Source organism: Saxophila tyrrhenica (genome assembly GCF_035928015.1).
Source record: "Saxophila tyrrhenica strain CCFEE 5935 chromosome Unknown scaffold_5, whole genome shotgun sequence".
Lineage (NCBI taxonomy): Eukaryota > Fungi > Ascomycota > Dothideomycetes > Mycosphaerellales > Extremaceae > Saxophila > Saxophila tyrrhenica.
Window position 1 is genome coordinate 1376930 of NW_027041737.1, and position 19618 is coordinate 1396547.

General features: G+C 56.4%; 3 protein-coding genes across 3 annotated transcripts; 2 read left to right on the top strand and 1 right to left on the bottom strand.

Moving 5' to 3' along the window:
* Positions 1-1927: 1927 nt before the first annotated feature.
* On the top strand, positions 1928-9683 carry ags1 (Cell wall alpha-1,3-glucan synthase ags1; the record flags this gene model as incomplete). Its single annotated transcript, XM_064801210.1, has 8 exons — positions 1928-2290; positions 2346-3174; positions 3241-3374; positions 3446-6344; positions 6407-6648; positions 6711-6963; positions 7027-7192; positions 7247-9683. 8 exons carry the CDS (start codon positions 1928-1930, stop codon positions 9681-9683), a joined length of 7323 nt encoding a protein of 2440 aa, XP_064661161.1.
* A 1226-nt stretch (positions 9684-10909) lies between these two features.
* LTR77_003956 (uncharacterized protein) lies at positions 10910-12648 on the top strand (the record flags this gene model as incomplete). The annotated part of the gene is made up of 3 exons (XM_064801211.1): positions 10910-11074; positions 11132-11608; positions 11662-12648. The coding sequence occupies 3 exons, from the start codon at positions 10910-10912 to the stop codon at positions 12646-12648; spliced, it is 1629 nt and encodes a 542-aa protein (XP_064661162.1).
* Positions 12649-12878: 230 nt separating this feature from the next.
* On the bottom strand, positions 12879-19505 carry brr2 (Pre-mRNA-splicing helicase BRR2; the record flags this gene model as incomplete). The annotated part of the gene is made up of 1 exon (XM_064801212.1): positions 12879-19505. The coding sequence occupies one exon, from the start codon at positions 19503-19505 to the stop codon at positions 12879-12881; it is 6627 nt and encodes a 2208-aa protein (XP_064661163.1).
* Between the last annotated feature and the right edge of the window lie 113 nt (positions 19506-19618).

Genomic DNA, 19618 nt, shown 5'->3' on the forward strand with positions numbered 1-19618 from the left:
GGCGGCTTTCATTGTAGCTGCTTGCAATGTCGCTCACTCGCCGTCACCTTCGAGGAGTTAGCAGTCTGTTCGAGCCCAGGCTTCTTCTTGATCGCGATGAATGGGTGTAAGATCTGCAACGCTATCGAACTCTAACTGGAGTTTCCCTTAGCCATCCTCCCATGGACTTGGACGGGAGCACGAGGGCGCCAGCCTCGTCTGGCCGCGGGCGGAGGAGAGGGGTCGAATGGCCATAGCAGGCGACGCCGGGCGAAGGGCAGCTCACTTGATCGTCTTCAAAGGCTGACGTGATGTGAGGTCTGCTGGCCAAGCTGGCCAATATTTTAGTCAAGGTACGTACCGTTTCCTGTCTATACTCGGAGCTAACGGCCGCCCCTCCGCCATCTGCACTCCTGCCTCGCCGAAGTGGCGACGAGACTTTCGTTCCTGTCACGACCGAATTACGAGGGGGTAAAGTTAATTAAGTATGTAAGGGCAGAGTTTTCTCTCCTGGAAACACTTGAAACCTGATAAGAAACCTGTTTTCCGATCGCGCCGCGGAGGATTTTCCAGGCTCCTGAGGCTCTTTGCATGTGATCAGGGATGAAGTATGTAGAGTGGTCGTTGATAACCGCCAGCACTGTTTTCCCGATTGGGATTTGCACGGAACAGATTCTCGCGCCGTGGTTGGAGGTTGAGCAGCCCTTATCATGTCAGCCTTGTCAGATATAGTGATGAGGCGTCCGAGGCGCCGTCTGTGCACTTCTTCCCAGCGGACGGGTGAATTGGCTTCAGGATCCGCCGAGCCGTCTCATAGCGTGAAGCTTATTCCATCCTCGTCATCCCAATCCTCAACGTCCGGGTTCTGGCGGCTACACGTGTGCAGGAACTTGCTGTGTGCCGCCCTCGTTTATGGGTCTTATCTCATCAATCAGAACGAGGCGCTCGTGCTGCACATGGCTGACCCTTGTGCAGCTCATGCGGCCAGAATTGGAACTCCACCCAAGTGCCCACTTCGTTCATGCCGGCTTTCGAACCATGTGGCCGACAGAAATCATGGTGGCAATTTCAGCATTTCAAGGTGGAGACTGACGTTTACGTGCAGGACAAGACTCGTCGTCGCAGCAGACGACAGTGCTCTATTCTGCAACGGGCTGCCGGACAGCATAGAGCGCGGATGAGGCTACGCAGGAGGCCCAAAGGATGATCTGCAGCGCCGACAAATACCTCTTGGGACACGGGACGATCAGAAGAGGCAAAATCAACCCTTCTTCGTCCGTCTTGATCGAAAGCGTGGGAATCTTGGCTGCATGCCGCTTGGCCATCATTCGTGCGCGGCTTGAAACCGTCCTAGTTTGGCTGCAGTTGAACCTCTCCTCAACCGCATCTGGTCTCCAGGCTGCCTGGCTCCCGAACTCCCGAAGAGCACCGTTTGCTTTGCATGCCCAAAGGTTACGAAGTCCCTCCCTCTCGAGGGGCGAACGTTCTGCCGTCATGGGGCGGTCCTGTACTCACAACGGTCCTCTGGAAGTCTCGATACGCCTCGTCGTGCGGGCGACGCGCTGAGGATGACATCCCGTGCATCCCCGATCGCAACTCCAGTGTCCATGTGGAACACCGCGAGTGACGTGCTCCGCCAACTTCCGTATCCCTATCCTATACAGTCGCTCACCCCTGTCGTCTCTCGCCTCCGATGTGATTGAGGCTTGACAAAAGTAATCAGGATTTACAAGAATAGGACCGCATGGATCACTCCATCCCATGTTACGACACCTTACCAGGATAGAGCCCAGCGCTTTCCTTAGTCTTGCTCCAAGGACTGTGGTAGTTTCAACAATCATGGGCACCTCTACAATTTCTTTACACTCTGGTTCCTGGAACTACTCTCGCTCCATGTTTCTATGCTGATGCACTGTTTTCTTTTCCGAGCGTGTGATACCCTTTCGTTATGTTTGGCAATATGATTATTAACGACTGTCTTGTTCTGCTTACTACGTTCGTTTTTCTTTCATCCGCATACCGATATGACCCGGCCTATACAGAACACAACCTCAACCAGAACAAGACTGCGATAGACCCTTTGGACTACTGGGGAGAATGGAAGGGCCACGAATACACACCCTCACCCAAGAACTGGCGGTTCCCATTCTATACTCTGTTCCTCGACAGATTCGTCAATGGGGACCCCTCGAACGACAACTCCAACGGCACTGCGTTCGAGCATGACATCCAGTCGAATCAGATGCGCCATGGGGGCGACTTGGATGGCCTCACTGATACGTTGGACTACATCAAGGGCATGGGAGTCAAGGTATGCCATCAGTCTGTCTTGGAATCCACGTCGAAGCCACGCTGACCGGTCGCAGGGCCTGTACATTGCAGGCTCGCCGTTTATCAACGCGCCCTCGGGCTACGACTCTTACTCTCCCCTCGATCTGACCATCCTTGATCCTCACTTCGGTACAATCGCCGAATGGCGGAAGTTGGTCGACGAAATCCACAGCCGGGACATGTACGTCCTGCTCGACAATACCTTTGCTACTATGGGCGACCTCATCGGCTTCGAAGGCTACCTGAACACCACGACACCATTCACACTGGACGAACATGAGGTGCTGTGGAAGACGGATCGACAATATTGGGACTTCAACATTGGGAATACCTACAACAAGACGTGCGAGTACCCAGCGTTTTGGAACGAAACAGGCTATCCGGTCGACGACTACGTGACCGAGAAAATGAAGGGCTGCTATGACTCCGAGTTTGACCAGTATGGAGACACTGAGGCTTTTGGCGTGTACCCTGACTGGCGACGTGAATTGTCCAAATTCGCATCCGTTCAGGACCGTCTCCGGGAATGGCATCCACCGGTCCGCGCTAAGATTGAGCATTTCTATTGCATGGCCATTGCAATGCTTGATGTTGACGGGTTCCGCTATGACAAGGCAACGCAGAGTACCGTCGATGCAATGGGCTACATGAACGCAGCCATGCGTGCATGCGCAAGACGGTACAACAAGCAGAATTTCTTCCTCCCAGGCGAAATCACGGGCGGGAACGACTTCGCTTCCATCTTCTTGGGTCGCGGGCGCCAGCCAGACCAACTGCCCGAGAATGCCACCCAGGCCGTCACGTTGACCTCAAACTCTAGTGGGAAATACTTCTTGCGCGATCCTGAGTTTTCGGGTCTCGATAGTGAGTAGGACGAAGAGCGAGCTCTTCATCTTTTTCGGGGTTTCGGTCACTAACATTTGTCCCTAGGTGGAGCGTTTCACTACACTACGTACAGAACGATGACCCGCTTTCTGGGTATGGACGGCAATCTCGCGGCAGGCTACGATGCGCCAGTAAATTGGGTAGACCAGTGGAACACCTTTCTGCTCACAAATGACCTTGTACGTTTCTGATGAGCAAGTCTCCACCTTGTCACGAACAGTTACTGACTCTCTTGTCCGTCTGTCTGCAGATCAATGCAAACACCGGAGAATTCGATCCTCGCCATATGTTTGGCGTCACCAATCAAGACGTGTTCCGATGGCCAGCAATTACTCAAGGCACCGAGCGACAACTTCTGGGCCACTTCGTCACTTCGATCTTGCTCCCAGGCATTCCGCTTCTGCTGTGGGGTGAAGAGCAGGCGTTCTATGTCCTCGACAACACGGCCAGCAACTACATCTTCGGACGTCAGGCAATGTCTGGTGCCGAAGCGTGGAAGACTCACGGCTGCTACGCCCTTAGTAGTACCCAGTACTACCAGTTTCCAGTGGAATCAGCAAGATATGGCTGTGAGGACCCCGTTGTTGCGTATGATCACCGCGACCCATCGGCACCTGTCCGCAACATCATTCATCACATGATGCACCTGCGGGAAGCGTTCCCAGTCCTCAATGATGGCTTCTACCTCCAGCAGCTCTCGAATCAAACCGTGCAGATCACCTATCCTGGTTCGAGCGGCGTCCAGACAGAGACTGGCTTGTGGTCCGTCATGCGCTCGAGTTATGCTGAAGTACAGGATCTGGGTGATGATGCCTTGGTCTGGCTTGTCTACTCCAATTTGAACCGGACGAGGACATACGAGTTTGACTGCTCGGACAAGTCGACCGATCTCAACACGACTGCTCTCATCTCTCCGTTTTCCAGTGGGACAACTGTCAAGAATTTGTTCTATCCTTACGATCAGCATACCCTGAAGGATAGCAAGCAATCCCTTGGTATCAATGGGTCTGACGAGCCAAGTGGTTGTCTCGGCTCTCTTGAGATGGATGCTTACGCCTACAAGGCTTACGTGCCGGTCGACCAGTGGGTAGGGCCGAGGCCGATGATCACGAAGTTCTCTCCTGGCCATGACGCCCGCATCTTGTCCTCGGTCGGCGCCGATGGAACCGAGACTGTCGATGTTGAGTTGCAGTTCTCTGTGGAGATGGATTGTGACAGCGTCACGCAGAGCATCACGTTCCGATCAACGACCGACGATGACAGCACACCCAACGTTGATGAGAGCAGCGTTTCCTGCAAGACCCTCGAGGCACCGGACGATGCCGCGTTTGTGGGTGCGATTCAATCTACTTGGTCCTGGTCGGCCACACTCGCTGGTGTTGCGAACGGTGTTCACAGTCTCACAGTCCGCAACGCAAGCGCTGAGAACGGGAACATGACAACCGACTCTGTTGATCGGTTCCTGTTTAGGGTCGGCCAAGTCGATAATCCAGTGGTGTTTTCGCAATCTGCCAACTATTCTACCACACTGCTTTCTCAAGGCAAGGGCGATAAGTTGAAGCTCCACCATTCAGCCGCCGGGGCCGACATGTATCGGTACTCCACGAACTTTGGCTCGTCCTTCTCCGACTGGAAGCCTTATGTCGGGGGGAGCGAAGCCATTCAGAAGCAGCCGTGGTCAGGGACGGAGCTGCAGGCCTGGAAGGGCGACCACGTCCGGGTGGAATACTTCAGCAAACTGGCTGGGTCGAGCGATCACGTCCAGCAAGCGGATCTCGGCGACACGAAGAAGAGAAGGTTCCCGCACCTGTTCCTGAACGGACCGTACAACCAGTATGGATTCGACGCCGGGCTGGACAACCAAATGAAACTGGTCGATGACCACGAGTGGCGAAGACCCTGGATGGTAGAATGGAGCCCGCATGGCTCTCTGGCGCAAATCAACGTCTGGGGCATCAATCCGGACGACCAGCCTGACCAGACAGCTGTGTACGGAGACGCGGACGGCGATGGAGTTCTGGATCGTCTCCCACCGTCGTCGTTGTCGGAGCTGGTACTCAACGTCACAAAGCCTCCCCCAAAACCATACCTGTCGTGGGTTTTCGTCGTTGACGATGGGAGCATGCGCTTTCAACTTCAGCCCGCCGGATCCATGTGGGAGCAGCTCATCCTGTACATCCTTCTCTGGACCGTACCGGTCATCTTGGGAGCCTTGGCCACCTGGTTGTATGTGCAGAGCTTCTACAAGGTCAAGTTCAACGAAGTCGGCGCTGCACCAGCGAGGCAATGGATCCCGGCTGTCTTCCGCAAGCGATTCGTGAAGCTCGAAGATGATGAAGAACAAAACGAGAAGCCGGGACTCCTCTCAGCACTCATGCACAAGCCCGACAAGTTTCTGCAGACCAGTGATGCCATCAAGCGCAACCCCGACCATCGCCGGACTGTACTTATCGCGACCATGGAATACGATATCGAAGACTGGGAGATCAAGATCAAGATCGGTGGGCTGGGCGTCATGGCCCAGCTGATGGGCAAGAATCTCGGCCATCAGGATCTCATATGGGTCGTCCCTTGCGTCGGTGGCGTCGAATATCCGCGAGACCAAGAGGCCGAGCCTATGACGGTCACCATCATGGACCAAACGTACGACGTGGAGGTCCAGTACCATCAGCTCCGCAACATCACGTATGTGCTACTGGACGCACCGGTGTTCAGGCAGCAGACGAAAGCCGAGCCGTATCCAGCACGTATGGATGACATGGACAGCGCAGTCTACTATTCCGCGTGGAACCAGTGCATTGCCCAGGCGATTACTCGTTTCCCTATCGATCTCTACCACATCAACGACTACCACGGCACGGTGGCGCCACTCTACTTGCTTCCACGCTCAGTTCCGGCTTGTCTATCACTACACAACGCGGAATTTCAAGGCTTGTGGCCCATGCGAACGAAGAAGGAGCGAAACGAAGTCGCATCCGTTTTCAATCTGCCTTGGCCGGTGGTAGCAGAGTTCGTCATGTTCGGCGAGGTCTTCAATCTGTTGCATGCTGGTGCATCGTACCTGCGCGTCTTCCAGCAAGGCTTCGGCGCTGTCGGTGTTTCGAAGAAATACGGCAAGCGCTCTTTTGCGAGATACCCTATTCTATGGGGTGAGTATTCCTTTCCAACCGTGTAACATCGGACTGCCACTAACCACTCTCACTCTCTACAGGTCTCAAGAAAGTCCAAGCCTTGCCGAACCCAGATCCCTCCGACACGGGTGAATGGGACAAGAAGCTGCCGAATGAAAAGGACATCCACGTCGATGATGCATTCGAGAAGGAGCGCCTTCAGTTCCGGGTGCAGGCTCAGGAATGGGCTGGCCTGGAGAAGAATGAGAAGGCGGAGTTGTTCGTGTTCGTCGGGCGATGGTCGATGCAGAAGGGCGTTGACTTGATCGCTGACGTTTTCCCGGTGCGTTGCATTTCTCTCGAGAGGATAAGGAGCTTGGAACACTCACTGACAGTAATCGTTAGGCCATCCTCGAGGACAACTCGAACGTCCAACTCATCGCCATCGGGCCTGTGATCGATCTGTACGGCAAATTCGCGGCGCTGAAGCTCGAGCGGCTGATGGAAATGTACCCGGGCAGAGTGTGCTCTAAACCAGTGTTTACCGCCCTGCCGCCGTTTGTCTTCACTGGCGCTGAGTTCGCTTTGATCCCGTCCCGCGATGAACCGTTCGGGCTTGTGGCGGTGGAGTTTGGCAGGAAGGGAGCTCTTGGTGTTGGTGAGTTGATTGACTTTGCACTCCGAGGATAAGGAATTCAGCGCTGACACTATGCTTTCACAGGCGCTCGAGTCGGTGGTCTGGGTCAGATGCCTGGATGGTGGTTCACGGTTGAGAGCACGACGACGGCACATTTGATCAAGCAGTTCAAGGAAGCCATCAGCGAAGCGATGCATTCTTCATTCGAAACACGAGCGATGATGCGAGCCAGATCCGCTAAACAGCGATTGTGAGTACACTTTCCACGACGCTTCGAACATACCTACTAATTCTTTGAAACCAGCCCGGTCGCCCAATGGGTGGAAGATCTCGAGATCCTGCAGTCCACCTCGATCCGTATCCACGACAAGGTCGAGACCGAACTGAGTCATTCAGGAACGCCCAAATTCATGCAGACGCCACCAGCATCGGGCGCTACGACTCCAGTTGGAGGCCGTTCGGGCACTGCGACTCCTGTCGGGATTCATTCGCGCAACGTGTCCCATGCGACTTCGAACCTCCGCTTCTCGCAGATGGCCAACAATCCTGTGCCTGCTGTTCCGGCGATCGTACAGCCACCCCCAGCATCACAGTATGCACAGCACAACGCAAAGCCCAGCGGTGGACTCTCCAGACGGCCTTCCTTGGGCTCTCGCAGAGGTCCTGGACATGCACGGACAACCGACAAGCCCGACGGTATCGTCGGACAGCAATCCAAGCAGAAGTCCATGCCGCCCATCATCGACCTCGACCTGGAAGACAGCGCATCCCTCCACGCTGGTGGCGACGATACAGACCACGAAGGAGCGGCGGCGTTCTCGGACTCCGACGACGATGGACACCCCAGACTACCGCCCACCATCGGCCGCGCGCGGGTCAGAGACTCCTCTACCCTAGGAGAAGGCGACAACACCTGGCCTCTCCGCTCCCCTACCCTCTCGCAGCCTCCCACACCCGACGCCTCGACAGGGCTCTTCCCCCCACCCCCGGCGCTGTCAGAAGACTTCTCCCCGCCCTCGCGCAACCGCTCCACGCTCTCGCTCCAACTCGTCGTCGGCGAGCGGACAGACTTCAAACTGCAGAAAGTCGACCCCTTCTTCACCGACTCCACAGGGCTCTTCTACCGCGAATTTGAAGAAAAACTCAAAGCGCTGAACAGCAAGAACAGCGAGAGCTCCGACTACATCATCGAAGAGTTCCTGGTCAAGTCGGAGAAGGACTGGTTCAACACGTTCCGCAACGCCAAGCTCGGCCGGCTCAAGAACCACGGGTCGTCGACCAACCTGCGCACGTACTCGCAACCGCCTTCGACCCTCGCTTCGCGCAGGAACTCGTTCGAGATGCACGGTTCCGACGAAATGAGCCACCACTCCGAAGACGCCGGGGACGAGTTCCTGCTCGGCGCCGACTACAAACCGCCCACCGGCATGCGCAAATGGATGCAGCTGCGCCTGGGCGACTGGCCGCTGTACGCCTTCCTGCTCGCATTGGGCCAGATCATGGCGGCCAACAGCTACCAGATCACGCTCCTCACGGGGGAGAACGGACAGACGGCGTCGAAACTCTACGTCGTCGCGTCCATCTACCTCGCCGCGTCCGCCTGCTGGTGGGTGCTCTTCCGCCGCCTCGCGAGCGTGCACATCCTGTCCGCGCCCTTCTTCTTCTACGGCCTCGCGTTCCTCTTGGTGGGTGTCGCGCCCTCCGCGTCCCCCTCGACTCGACAATGGATCCAGAACGTCGCCACGGGCTTCTACTCCCTCGCTTCCGCGAGCGGGGCCTTCTACTTCTCCCTCAACTTCGGCGACGAAGGCGGCGCGCAGATTAAAGCGTGGGTCTTCCGCGCGTGCGTCATCCAGGGGAGCCAGCAGATCTACGTCGTCGCGCTGTGGTGGTGGGGCAGCGCCATCACGCGCAGCACTTCCCTGGGGAACGTTACCACGGGCGAAGGCAGTTTCGCGGGCACGTGGAAAATCACCGCCATCACCATCCCGATCGCTTTCGCGCTGTGGGGGATCGGAGTGGCGCTGTGGACGGGTCTGCCGACGTATTATCGCCAGATGCCCGGGACGATGCCGAGTTTCTACTCCTCGATTGCGAAGAGGAAAGTCATCGTCTGGTTCCTCGTCACGACCATCATCCAGAACTTCTTCCTCTCCGCGCCGTACGGCCGCAACTGGGCGTTCCTGTTCGGCAGCCAGCACGCCGAGACGTGGCAGGTCTTCCTCCTCGTGCTCCTCTTCTTCATCGGCGTCTGGAGCCTGTTCCTCGCGCTGTTCGGGTATCTGTCGCGCGCGCACAGCTGGATCTTGCCGCTGTTCGCGATTGGTTTGGGCGCGCCGCGCTGGGCGCAGATTTGGTGGGGCACGAGCAATATCGGGCTCTACCTGCCCTGGGCTGGGGGGTATGTTGCTTCCGCGCTGGTGTCCCGGTCGCTGTGGCTGTGGCTCGGCGTGCTGGATGCCGTGCAGGGTGTCGGGTTGGGCATGATTCTGCTCGGCACGCTCACGCGAGTGCACGTGGCGTTTGCGGTGACGGCGATGCAGGTCGTGGGGTCCATTACCACCATCATCGCGAGGGCTGTTGCGCCGAATCGGATTGGTCCTGGCCCCGTGAGCCCGGACATCAGTGCTGGGGCGGGGGCGGTGTGGACGGCGTGGTTCTGGGTGGGGTTGGTGTGTAATTTGCTGATTGCGGTGGGGTTCTTCAAGTTTTATCGGAAGGAGCAGTTGCAGAAGCCTTAAGGCATGGATATAGATGTAAATATGTAGGATATAGATGTGCTTAATGTGGAAATGTTAATATCATGAAAGAATGCTTTTGGCCTTGCCACCTTGCCACCTTTCTCTTCCGACTCAGTGTTGAAGAGACGTCCCTTCTCCGTACGTACTTCTTCCTGCCAGAATGATAAGCCTGACAATGATGGACTGTGGAAGACTGCCCTGGCTTGAGTTGTCGGGACAAGATGAAGTTCATGTTGGCGAGGCGTCTGTGCTTAGCCACAAGAGAGCTACCTTACGATGGCCTTGGAGAATGTGGCTTGCTTTGACAGCTGCGGGAGCTCCTCAGACCACGGCGAGGTGTCGGTGATGGAGGGTCATTTGATACAGATGCTGGAGATGGTGTGGTGCCACAGTGAGAGGGATATCAAGAGTTGGCTTCCATTCTTTCGTGCTTTCACACGTCAACTCGTGCTCGTCGCCATCCTTTGCGGTCATAAAGACACATCTTTGAACTTCGACTACCACCATCCGTCTTGTCGAATGTGCCCATACCACACACATGACTGCCCGGTTGTTGGGTCCTTGGGAAGGATTCTGTCGTCACTCACGCAGACGCTGCGGCTTATCGGTGCATGGGTGGGGGGTCTGGGCCAGTGCAGATCGGTGGCAGGGGAGAGCTTCAGACCCATGCTGCGGATCGCCGTGATGGACATGATCCAGGTTGAACCTCGCGCACGCCGATGGTTGTCTTGTTGTTGTTGCTCGCTTCAGAAGTCGTCTCGAGCACCGCCTCTTCTGCAGTATCGTCCAGACCCAATCCCGCTTTTGAGTGTCGGCTAGAGAGCGTCTAGGCCAAAGTCTCTTCCCGAGCTGGAGCGGCAACAAAGTGTATCGTGACGTCGGACTGCAGCAAGATCGGGCGTGTGGCGCAGAGAGCAGCAGGATCTAGCTCCCACCAGACTTCAAGTTCTCTGCCGCGTGCGGACAGCCATCGTCACTAGAATCTGCGCTTGTGAGGCTGGTGCAGGGCGAGCTATTGGTTACCTCGACTCACCATTCTCTTGCTCCTCTTTGCCAGGCAGAACAGCAGACGACTGGCGGGGCCAGACTGACTCCTTCTCACCCACCTCTTCCCTTCCTGCCGCCGCCGCCGCCGCCTCTATCCTCCCACATCTCCTCCTCCTTGGTGCACACTGCGAGCTCCGTGTGAGAGAAAGAAAGAAAGAGAAGCTGAGAGCTTGCTTGCAATGACGCTGTGGGGCAGCAACAACAAGGACCACGACGAGCAGCCCAACGGAGACGACACCAACATGGCTCGAAGCTCAGAGGACAGACCCACGGAGAGAGACCGACTGCTTCCGGAGCAGAACAACCGCCGTTCGGATGGCTACTTGGATCCTGATGACCCGGCGGTGAGTCCCATACCATACAAGCAATCGTGTGTGGGAGTATGTACTGATAAACTCCAGGTCTCCCCCTACAACCTCTTCGCCGTCCGCGCCGCCCGCGGCTTCACCGTCCTCGTCCTCGCCATCTCCTTCATCTGGTGGGTCCTGCTCTTCGTGAGCATCTTCATCTCGCCCCCGGGACTACACACGCGCGGCTCGGGCTTCACCGACTTTGCCTTTACCACCTTGACCACTGGCCTGCTTCTGTTGTCGCTGCTCTTCTTCTCCGCGCCGAGCTTGGCTATGCGAGTCTGCCAGAGCACGATTGCGGTTCTGCTGCTGGTGGATCTGATCATTATCGTTGCTGTGCCGCGGATCAGAGCGGAGGAGGGACCGCCAGGTATTGCGTCTGTCACTTGGACTACGCTTATGGCTGGATGGTGCGTCTTTACTGATCGCCTGGTCGCTTGGGGCAAGAAGGAGGAAGAGGAGCGTCTGACCGGACGCCCGGAGACGAGGAGGACGCTCAAGCAGTGGCTGGCTGTGTTGGCGGCGACGGTATGCTCATATCTCCCTGTCCCATTCCTACTGTTTACTGACTTATAATTCAGATCTTCCTCGTCATCTACATCATCATCACCATCCTCATCACCGCCACCCTCGTCCTCCGCTCCCGCGACGCTTCGCTCCAACCGGAAGGCCAACGCTACAGCGTCGACGACGGCAAATACAAAGTCCACCTCGCCTGCATCGGCGACTCGCCCTCCTCCTCCAACAAAAACTCCTCCACGCCCACCGCCACCATCCTGCTCGAATCCGCCGAGATGCCCCTCGAATACGACCTCGAGCACTGGGCCTACGCGGCCTGGAACAACGGCACCATCGACCGCTACTGCTACTGGGACCGCCCGGGCTACGCCTGGTCCGACAACGCGCCCTCCCCGCACTCGGCCGGCATGTCCGCCGACAACCTCGCCGACGCCCTCGCGCAAGCCGGCGAGCAAGGCCCCTTCATCCTCGTCTCCGCGGGTTACGGCAGCATCGTCTCCCGCATCTTCTCCTCGCGCAACTACAAGAAAGTTTCTGGAATCATGCTCATCGACCCCCTGCCCGAATCCCACCTCTCCCAAATCGGCTCCCCGACGCGCGGATTCTTACTCTGGGCCTACGGCATCATCTCCCCGCTGGGGATCCGCCGCATCCTCGGCGCCCTCTTCGCCGGCCGCACGCGCGAAGACCGCGTGTATGGCGTCGACGCGGATCAAACAGGAAAACTGCTCAAAGCGAAGTTGCAAGAGAACCTCGTCGCGCAATCCTTGACAAAAAGCGAGATCTCGACTTCCCGGTCCATCCAAACCCCCGACACGCCTTTGGTGGTGGTGAGTTCCGGCATCGAAACCGGGCGGAGCGAGGATTGGGGACGCGGGCAGAAGGAGGCGACGGGGATTACGGAGAATTTGGTGAGCTGGGATGTGGTGAATAAGGCGCCGCATTTTGTGTGGGAGACGTTGGCGGGGCGGACGGTGATGGAGAAGAGGTTGGGGCAGTTGGTGAAGGCTGCTGCGAAGATGCCGACGCTTCATGTGGGAGAGTCGTGAGGGGATGTGCTGGGCGAGTGACAGGTGACGTTTAGCGGAGAGACTGTTTATGACGTTTGTGATGTACATGCACGACTTTTTCTTCTCCTGCTCTACGATACTTTGGACGGGACAGCGATAGCGAGAGTCAGGAGCATCAGCGTCCGGCGTTGTTTGTTCGTCACGTTTGCTTCGCGTCAGATTTTCAAAATTCGATACGTTAACGGACGGACGGACAGTATGTGCAAACTCTACTCCTCCATCTCATCCCCCTCCCCCTCCTCATCGTCCTCCTCCTCCCCCTCCCCCACCTCAACCTCGAAGTTAGGCGCCTGATCAACACCCACGTAACTATCGCTCATCAGAAAACACGTCAGTTCCTTCTTCCCCGCCGTCGGCACCACCATCTCCAGCCTCGTGCTCAACTTCCGCGCGATCGTGACTCTCTTGATCGCCAAAAGAGTTTTGCTGGATTCTTCGCCGATGACGAGCCACCAGTTCTCCGTCTTGGGGACGGGGTAGAAGGGCGCGTGGACTGTGAGGTCCAGTTCCTCAGGAGCGTCTTCGTCGACGTCGCGCTCGACGGTGACGTTGACGTATGCGGGTGAGCCAGCGGTGATGGAGTCCGGGTCCTCGAGTTCGAACGTCAACTCCACGTTCGGGTACCTCTCATTCGTGAAACGAGCGGCGTCACCGAGCTGCTTGTTGGTTAACCCCATACTCTTAACCAGAGCATTATACCCCTTATTCTCCGCCGGATCCATGGCGTCCATGAACTCGAAGACGTCCTTCACGTCCGCCGCTTTACACGCTTCGATGACGTCGTCGTCGAAGTGCGGGATCTGCTTTAATGGCGAGTCGCGGTCCCACATCGCTTGCACTGTCATCTGGCTCATTTCCATGGCGGACACGGCGTTCAGATGTCCTTCTGACGAAAGGACGTCGACGCATGCGCTGAGCAGGTTGAGCACTTTGCGCAGGATGACTTCCTGGTCCTTCGCCAGGTCGGTGGTGAGTTGCATCCGCGAGAAGTGCGCTTGCAGCAGTACGAACGCTTTGAAGTGCGGGGACTCGAAGTTCGTCTCGCCCAGCTTCACAGGCACGCGGTCGTAGATGCGCTGCAGGATGTGGTTCTCATGGCGGCGGATCTGGATGTCTTCGAACTCGGTGGCGGCGGTGACGATCTCGAGGATACCCTTGAGTTTGGTCGTGCGGCGGAGCGAGAGGAGGAGGGTCTGCATGGTGATAAAGGAGATGTTGTAGTAGGCGCCGATCATGGCGGCGTTGAGGGGCGTGATGGTGTCTTCGTCTTCGTCGAGCTCGATGATCTTGGCGTCGGAGAGGTCTTTGAGCGTCTGCTCGACTTGCTCCGAGAGGTAGGCGCTGAGGCCTTCGTGGCTGGTGTCCGAGAGGCCGTAGTAGCTCGGGTTGGCAAGCAGGCGGCGGTAGAAGTAGGTGTAGGTCGTCCAGTCGACGGCGTCCTGGGTCGATTCGATCGTCTTGGTGCTGATCTCGGTGACGAAAGCATCGTGCATGTAGGACTGCAGTTGACTTTCGATTGGAAGGGCTTCGCTCAAGAACTTGCGGTAGTAGTTACGCTTGACATCCGGGCACATCAGCACACCACGGCAGTCCTTGTCGCTGCCTGGTCTGCCAGCCTTGCCAAACATCTGCAGCACCTCGCTGATGGGGTAGTCGATGTACCGATGCTCGCGGCCTTCGAAATACTGCGTGCCCATGATGACAACCAGATGGGCATTGCTCTGTACTTCCCAACAGCAATCGCGAGAGACGAGCATCACCTGGACCGCACCTTGCGTGAACAAGCTCTCAACGATGCGCTTGTCCGATTCCACCAGAGCTTCGTGGAAGTAGGCGATGCCGTGTGAGAGAGACTCCGCAAGAGACTTCTCTTTAACACGGTTGAGCACCGGCCCAAGCTGCTCAAGATCGGTCTGCAAGAATCGATCTTCGTCGTCATCCGCAACACATGCAGCCAGTAAGTCCTGGGCAGTCGCTCTGACTTGCTTCCGGCTCGGCAAAAACGCCATCGCTGGCTTGTCCGAAGCGTGCTGCAAGATGGCTTGGTATGTCGGCTTGGTCATGGCAAGCATGAGCGAAGGGAAGTGAGGAATGTTGAACGTCTGCAGATGCAAGTTCAGTGGTATTGGCCGGACGTTCGGGCTGAAGTTGTAGATCGTGTGCTTGCTGGCTCCGATCCATTCGCCAATGTCGCGGGCGTTCGATAAGGAAACACTCAGACCAACTACCCGCAGACCGTTCTCGAGCTGGACGGCAATGGCCTGCGCACGCGAGATGACCGCTTCGTAGACATATCCGCCCTGGCCACCGAGCAGATGTAGGTCGTCCGCGACGATGAGCTTGGTGTTCTGCACATTCTTTCGCCTCTGCCACTGCCGAGACATCATGTCCCATTGCGTGGGCGTCGCTAGGATCAAGTCACCACGATCGAGCAGCTTGAGATCAGCAGTGGTCTCGCCAGTCAGCTTGACAATCTCTTTCCCACCGGCTACTGCGTTGAGCCTGGTCTGCCATGCTTTGTGACGAGCATCGACCTGTACCTGGGACGGCGCAATGTACACAGCCTTGCCACTGTCTGCTTTGGTCCAGTGCCTGAGAATAGCGAACTCCGCGCAAACAGTCTTGCCGCTACCTGTCGGAGAGCCAACAAAGACATTGTCATCCGACTGGTGCAGGGAGTTGAAAGTTTGAGTCTGGATCTTGTTGAATTGCGACCAGTCTTGGTAAAGATCAGTGAAATCTTGTCGCTTGAGAGCGGCGACAGGCAGTGGCTGCAAGTCCAGTATGGGCGTGTGCGCTGGGAATTTCTCTGGCAGCACCAGCTTCTGGAACGAGAGTGCCAGCTTGCTCTCCGCGTGCATCCACCGATCGCTCGTGACCGTGATGAAGTAGTTTGGCGGCATCGGCTCGGTGATGGGAACGGTGAACTCCACCAAATGCTCGTTCATCTCGGCCGTTGCGTACTCTTTGCGCAATAGAAACTGGTCGTGGAAGAGGATATCTTCACCATCGCAGTCTTCAACCATTATCCACCAGCTCTCAGCCCGACCATGGAGGCTATCATCCCATTCAAACTTCGGAGTGAGCGTCAATTCCACACGTAGCATGCTCCGAGTCACCGGCTGCACCTGAGCGCTGAGCTCTAATCGCGGGAACTTGGCGATCATAGCGCAGACCTGCCTGCCTTGTCGCTGCATGCCCAGCAGCTCGCCCATTCGAGGAGGGTCAAGGTCGAAGTATGATGACCATGGCACATCAATCCGCTCAGCCTTCTTGATAATGTCGGCACCACATTCTGGGAATTGCCGGAGAGGCGTCATGGTCGGCCACATGCGCTTCTCTGCCATCTTGCACAGGTCAAGCGAGTCCTTCGCTACACCAGCCCATCCCTTCTTGAGGGCGATCTCGAACATGGCTCGCAAGATACGTCCAGCTGATTGCGTGACGTAGACCATGTCCGCCATTAGCGCCAGGCCGTCCAGCTTCAGACGGCTCACGTATGCCTGGAGCAGGACGTTGATCTTGCAGTGAGGCTCATCGATAGTCTCCTTGACTGGAATAGGCACACGTCCTAGCAGCTTCGCGAGCTCGAGCTTCTCGTCCTGCCGCACCGGGATGTACTTGAACTCGTCACTTAGTGCAAAGACCCGAAAGAGCTCGATCGGCGATACTGAAGGCTGGATCTGCATGTTGTAGGTCAACATGCTGTTGTGCGTGATGTAGTAGTGACTGGCAACTCTGCCAAGGTCGGTCGACTGGAAGCGTCCGGTCTTCTTGTCGTACTTGACGAGGCTGGCTTTCTCGAGTACCATCGCAGCAGAATGGATAAGGTCGACTCGCTTCTGCTCGAGTGTCTCATCTTCGTCGTAGTCTGCACCAACCTGGTAGAGTGCAGGTGATCGCAGCATTCTGACGAAGAGGTACGAGTACCCAAGCCATTCGACACCTTCATCTCTCGTGCGGACGCTCCCGAGTACGATCTCGGCATTGAGATTGTCTGCCAGTTTGCTTATGAATTGACTCTCGATTGGCAGTTGCTGGTTCATGAGAGACAAATAGTACTGCATCTCTGACTGTGTGGTGATGATGATGCCCTCGCCGTAGGTATCGTACTGTGGCCGACCAGCACGCCCAAGCATTTGCAGGACATCTTGAGGGCTGAGCTCGACCCAGCTGCCCTTCTCCGGAGAGTAAATTTGAGTGCCCTTGATGATCACAGTATGCGCGGGAAGGTTGACACCCCAGGCTAGCGTTGCCGTGCAGACAAGGACTTGTATAGCGCCGTCAGCGAACAGTTCTTCCACCGAAGTACGATCCGCTCGGCTCATGCCAGCATGATGTATGCCGAAGCCGTATGGGATGACGTCCTTCAGATCAGAGTTTTGCACTTGCTCAGCCTCCTCTCGCAAAATCTCTCTGCTTGCAGCATCACTTCGAAGGATCTGGCCGATGGTTTCCATCTCGAGCGCTTTGTCGCGGATGAACTTGGCAGTCTTCGCAGTCTCTTTCCGGGAGTGCACGAAGATGAGCATCTGCTGCTTATTCTGGCCGACTTGCTCCAGTACCTTGTTGTAGCAGACCTCGTTCATGGTCTTCAGCTGCTTGATCGCCTTCTTATCTGTCACACCGATGAACTCTTGCTTAAGCGGGCAAGGTCGAAAAGAGCCGTCGAAGTGGAAGAGTCCTTTCTGGGGATCAACCCGAAGGAACGTCGCGACATCGCGATAGTTCGGTAGGGTGGCAGACAGACCAACGATCCGTACTGGGTCACCTGTCTGCTCAGTCTTGCGAATCGTTCGACTGACAATGCTTTCCAACACAGGCCCACGGTCATCGTGGAGAAGATGGATCTCGTCGATACAGATCAGGCGGACAAGGTTAGTGTAGCTCATGTCCGTCGCCTTGCGGGTGATGACATCCCATTTCTCTGGCGTCGTGACAATGACCTGCGTCTCGGCGATTTGCTGCTTGGTGAGCTGTCGGTCGCCGGTCAACTCAGATACCTGGATGCCGTACGGTTCCAGTCGCTTGCCAAAATTGCCAACCTGCTCTTGCACGAGCGCTTTCAAAGGCGCAATGTAAATGATCTTGAAGTTGTCCAGATCGATATCACCAGTCGTTGGATCTCGGTGCTTCCCGATCTCGCGCAGCATCGTCAGCATGGCGACGTTTGTCTTGCCAGAGCCGGTGGGAGCACAGATCAGCATATTCCCGTCGTCCTCAAAAGCCGAAGGGTAGCACTTCGTCTGGATCCGGTTGAGCTCCTTTGAGTTTCCGAAACCAGGTTGTGCCCATGCTGGCAACTGAGAGGTTGGAATGTTGGGTTGCTCACCGGCCTCCTGCTTGCGCTTCGGTGCCGGTACATGGATCTCTTCGTAACCCTTGAACGCTCGCTTGGTGGAGCCCTGCGGCAGCTTGACGCTTTGGTTCGTCATCAAGTGATTGCCCTGGTCGAACTTGAGGTCTTCGAGATTGAGCGTCTTTCGCGGCTGCATGCCTCCTACAAGACCCTCCTTCTTCTCGTCTTCCTCCTTGGCCGGAATGTTCGCATCCAATTGCATCGGATCCAGCTTCACCTTCAACCTTGCTGCGCCCTCAGACGTAGGAGCCTCATCGCGACCTCGAAGCTCCTTAAGTATGCCAGCATGGCCGGCGCTGACCATCTCCCTTTCGATAGCCACGCGAGCCGACTCGTCCTCAGCAGCTCTCCGCCACCGGGTGACCCAGACGATCTTGTCCCTGTTCTTGACGAGTTTTCCAACAAGCTCAGGATGCTCGTAGTCGAAAAGCTCCATCAGATCGTTTTCAACCTCCCTCAAAGGCTTCTCTTCTCCAGCGTCATCAGTCTCAGACATGATGCGATCAGCTTCTTGAGTCTTCTCAGACTGCGTGTGCGCATCTTCATAGATCTGCCCTACCTGGCGCTGCAGCCAGTATGCATCAATATCGTGCGCCGGAACGAACATAGGATCGCGATCTTCCCTCTTCCGTTGTCTTGCAGTGTTCTCAATGACCATGCCATCGTCCTCTTCCATATCTTCGTCTTCCGCCTCGCCATCCTGAGGTGGCCGTGCGTCATCCTCTGCGACCTCTTCTGTCCCCATGGCGAGCTCATCTTCTGACTCCTCCCCCTCGTCTCTCACTTCGTACGTTCTTCCGCCACCCTCCTCATCCTCGTCCTCGTCGCCAAAGTCAACGGCAACACCTTGGCGCTCATCAATATCTGCGCCTTCTCCGGCCTCATCACCCATCTCCTCATCTTCATCCTGCGCATCGTAATCCGTAATCTTCTTGCCCAAATTGACAAGCTGATTGAATTCTTTGCTCGACAGGGTGATTCCCAGAATATCATCAATCTCCTTCTTCTTATCAAAGTCCTTGAGATTGTCGTCCTTCAAATACTCCAGCACCGAATCCGTAGCTGAAGCAGTAATGGCCAGGCCGTAGTCGCCTCCCATCTTCTGCGCAACATTGGTGGCGATCAGATCATAGACATCCTTCGTCGCAGCCGTTCTCGGTCGATATTTCAGACCCTCGATGTCAAGATCTGCTTGGCCCAGTATACCCGCCGCCCTCGAACTCTGCAATGGCTCTGTTCGCTTCCTCTTCCGCGCTTGTTCTTGCGCCGGAGGGCGGGCGGGCGCCGCTTCTCGTGCGGTTCGAGAGCCCATGTCGCCCAAGTTGATGCGACCTGCGAGTGATTCTGGGTCACCTGTAACCTCGTCGCCTCTTCGCGATACGAATCTTCGGTCCGCTTGCAGGACCAAATTCGACATAGCGCCATATTTGTATTGTGAGAGGTGATTAGGGTCGCTGCCCTTCTGATTCTGCGCCATGCTGGGTGCTGATGTTCGCAGGGCGCGAACTGACCGGAGAGTGTTGTTGTCAAGGCTTGTGACCTTCAAGTGAAGATATCGAAACAGCATTTAGAGTTTTGAAGCTTGAGTCA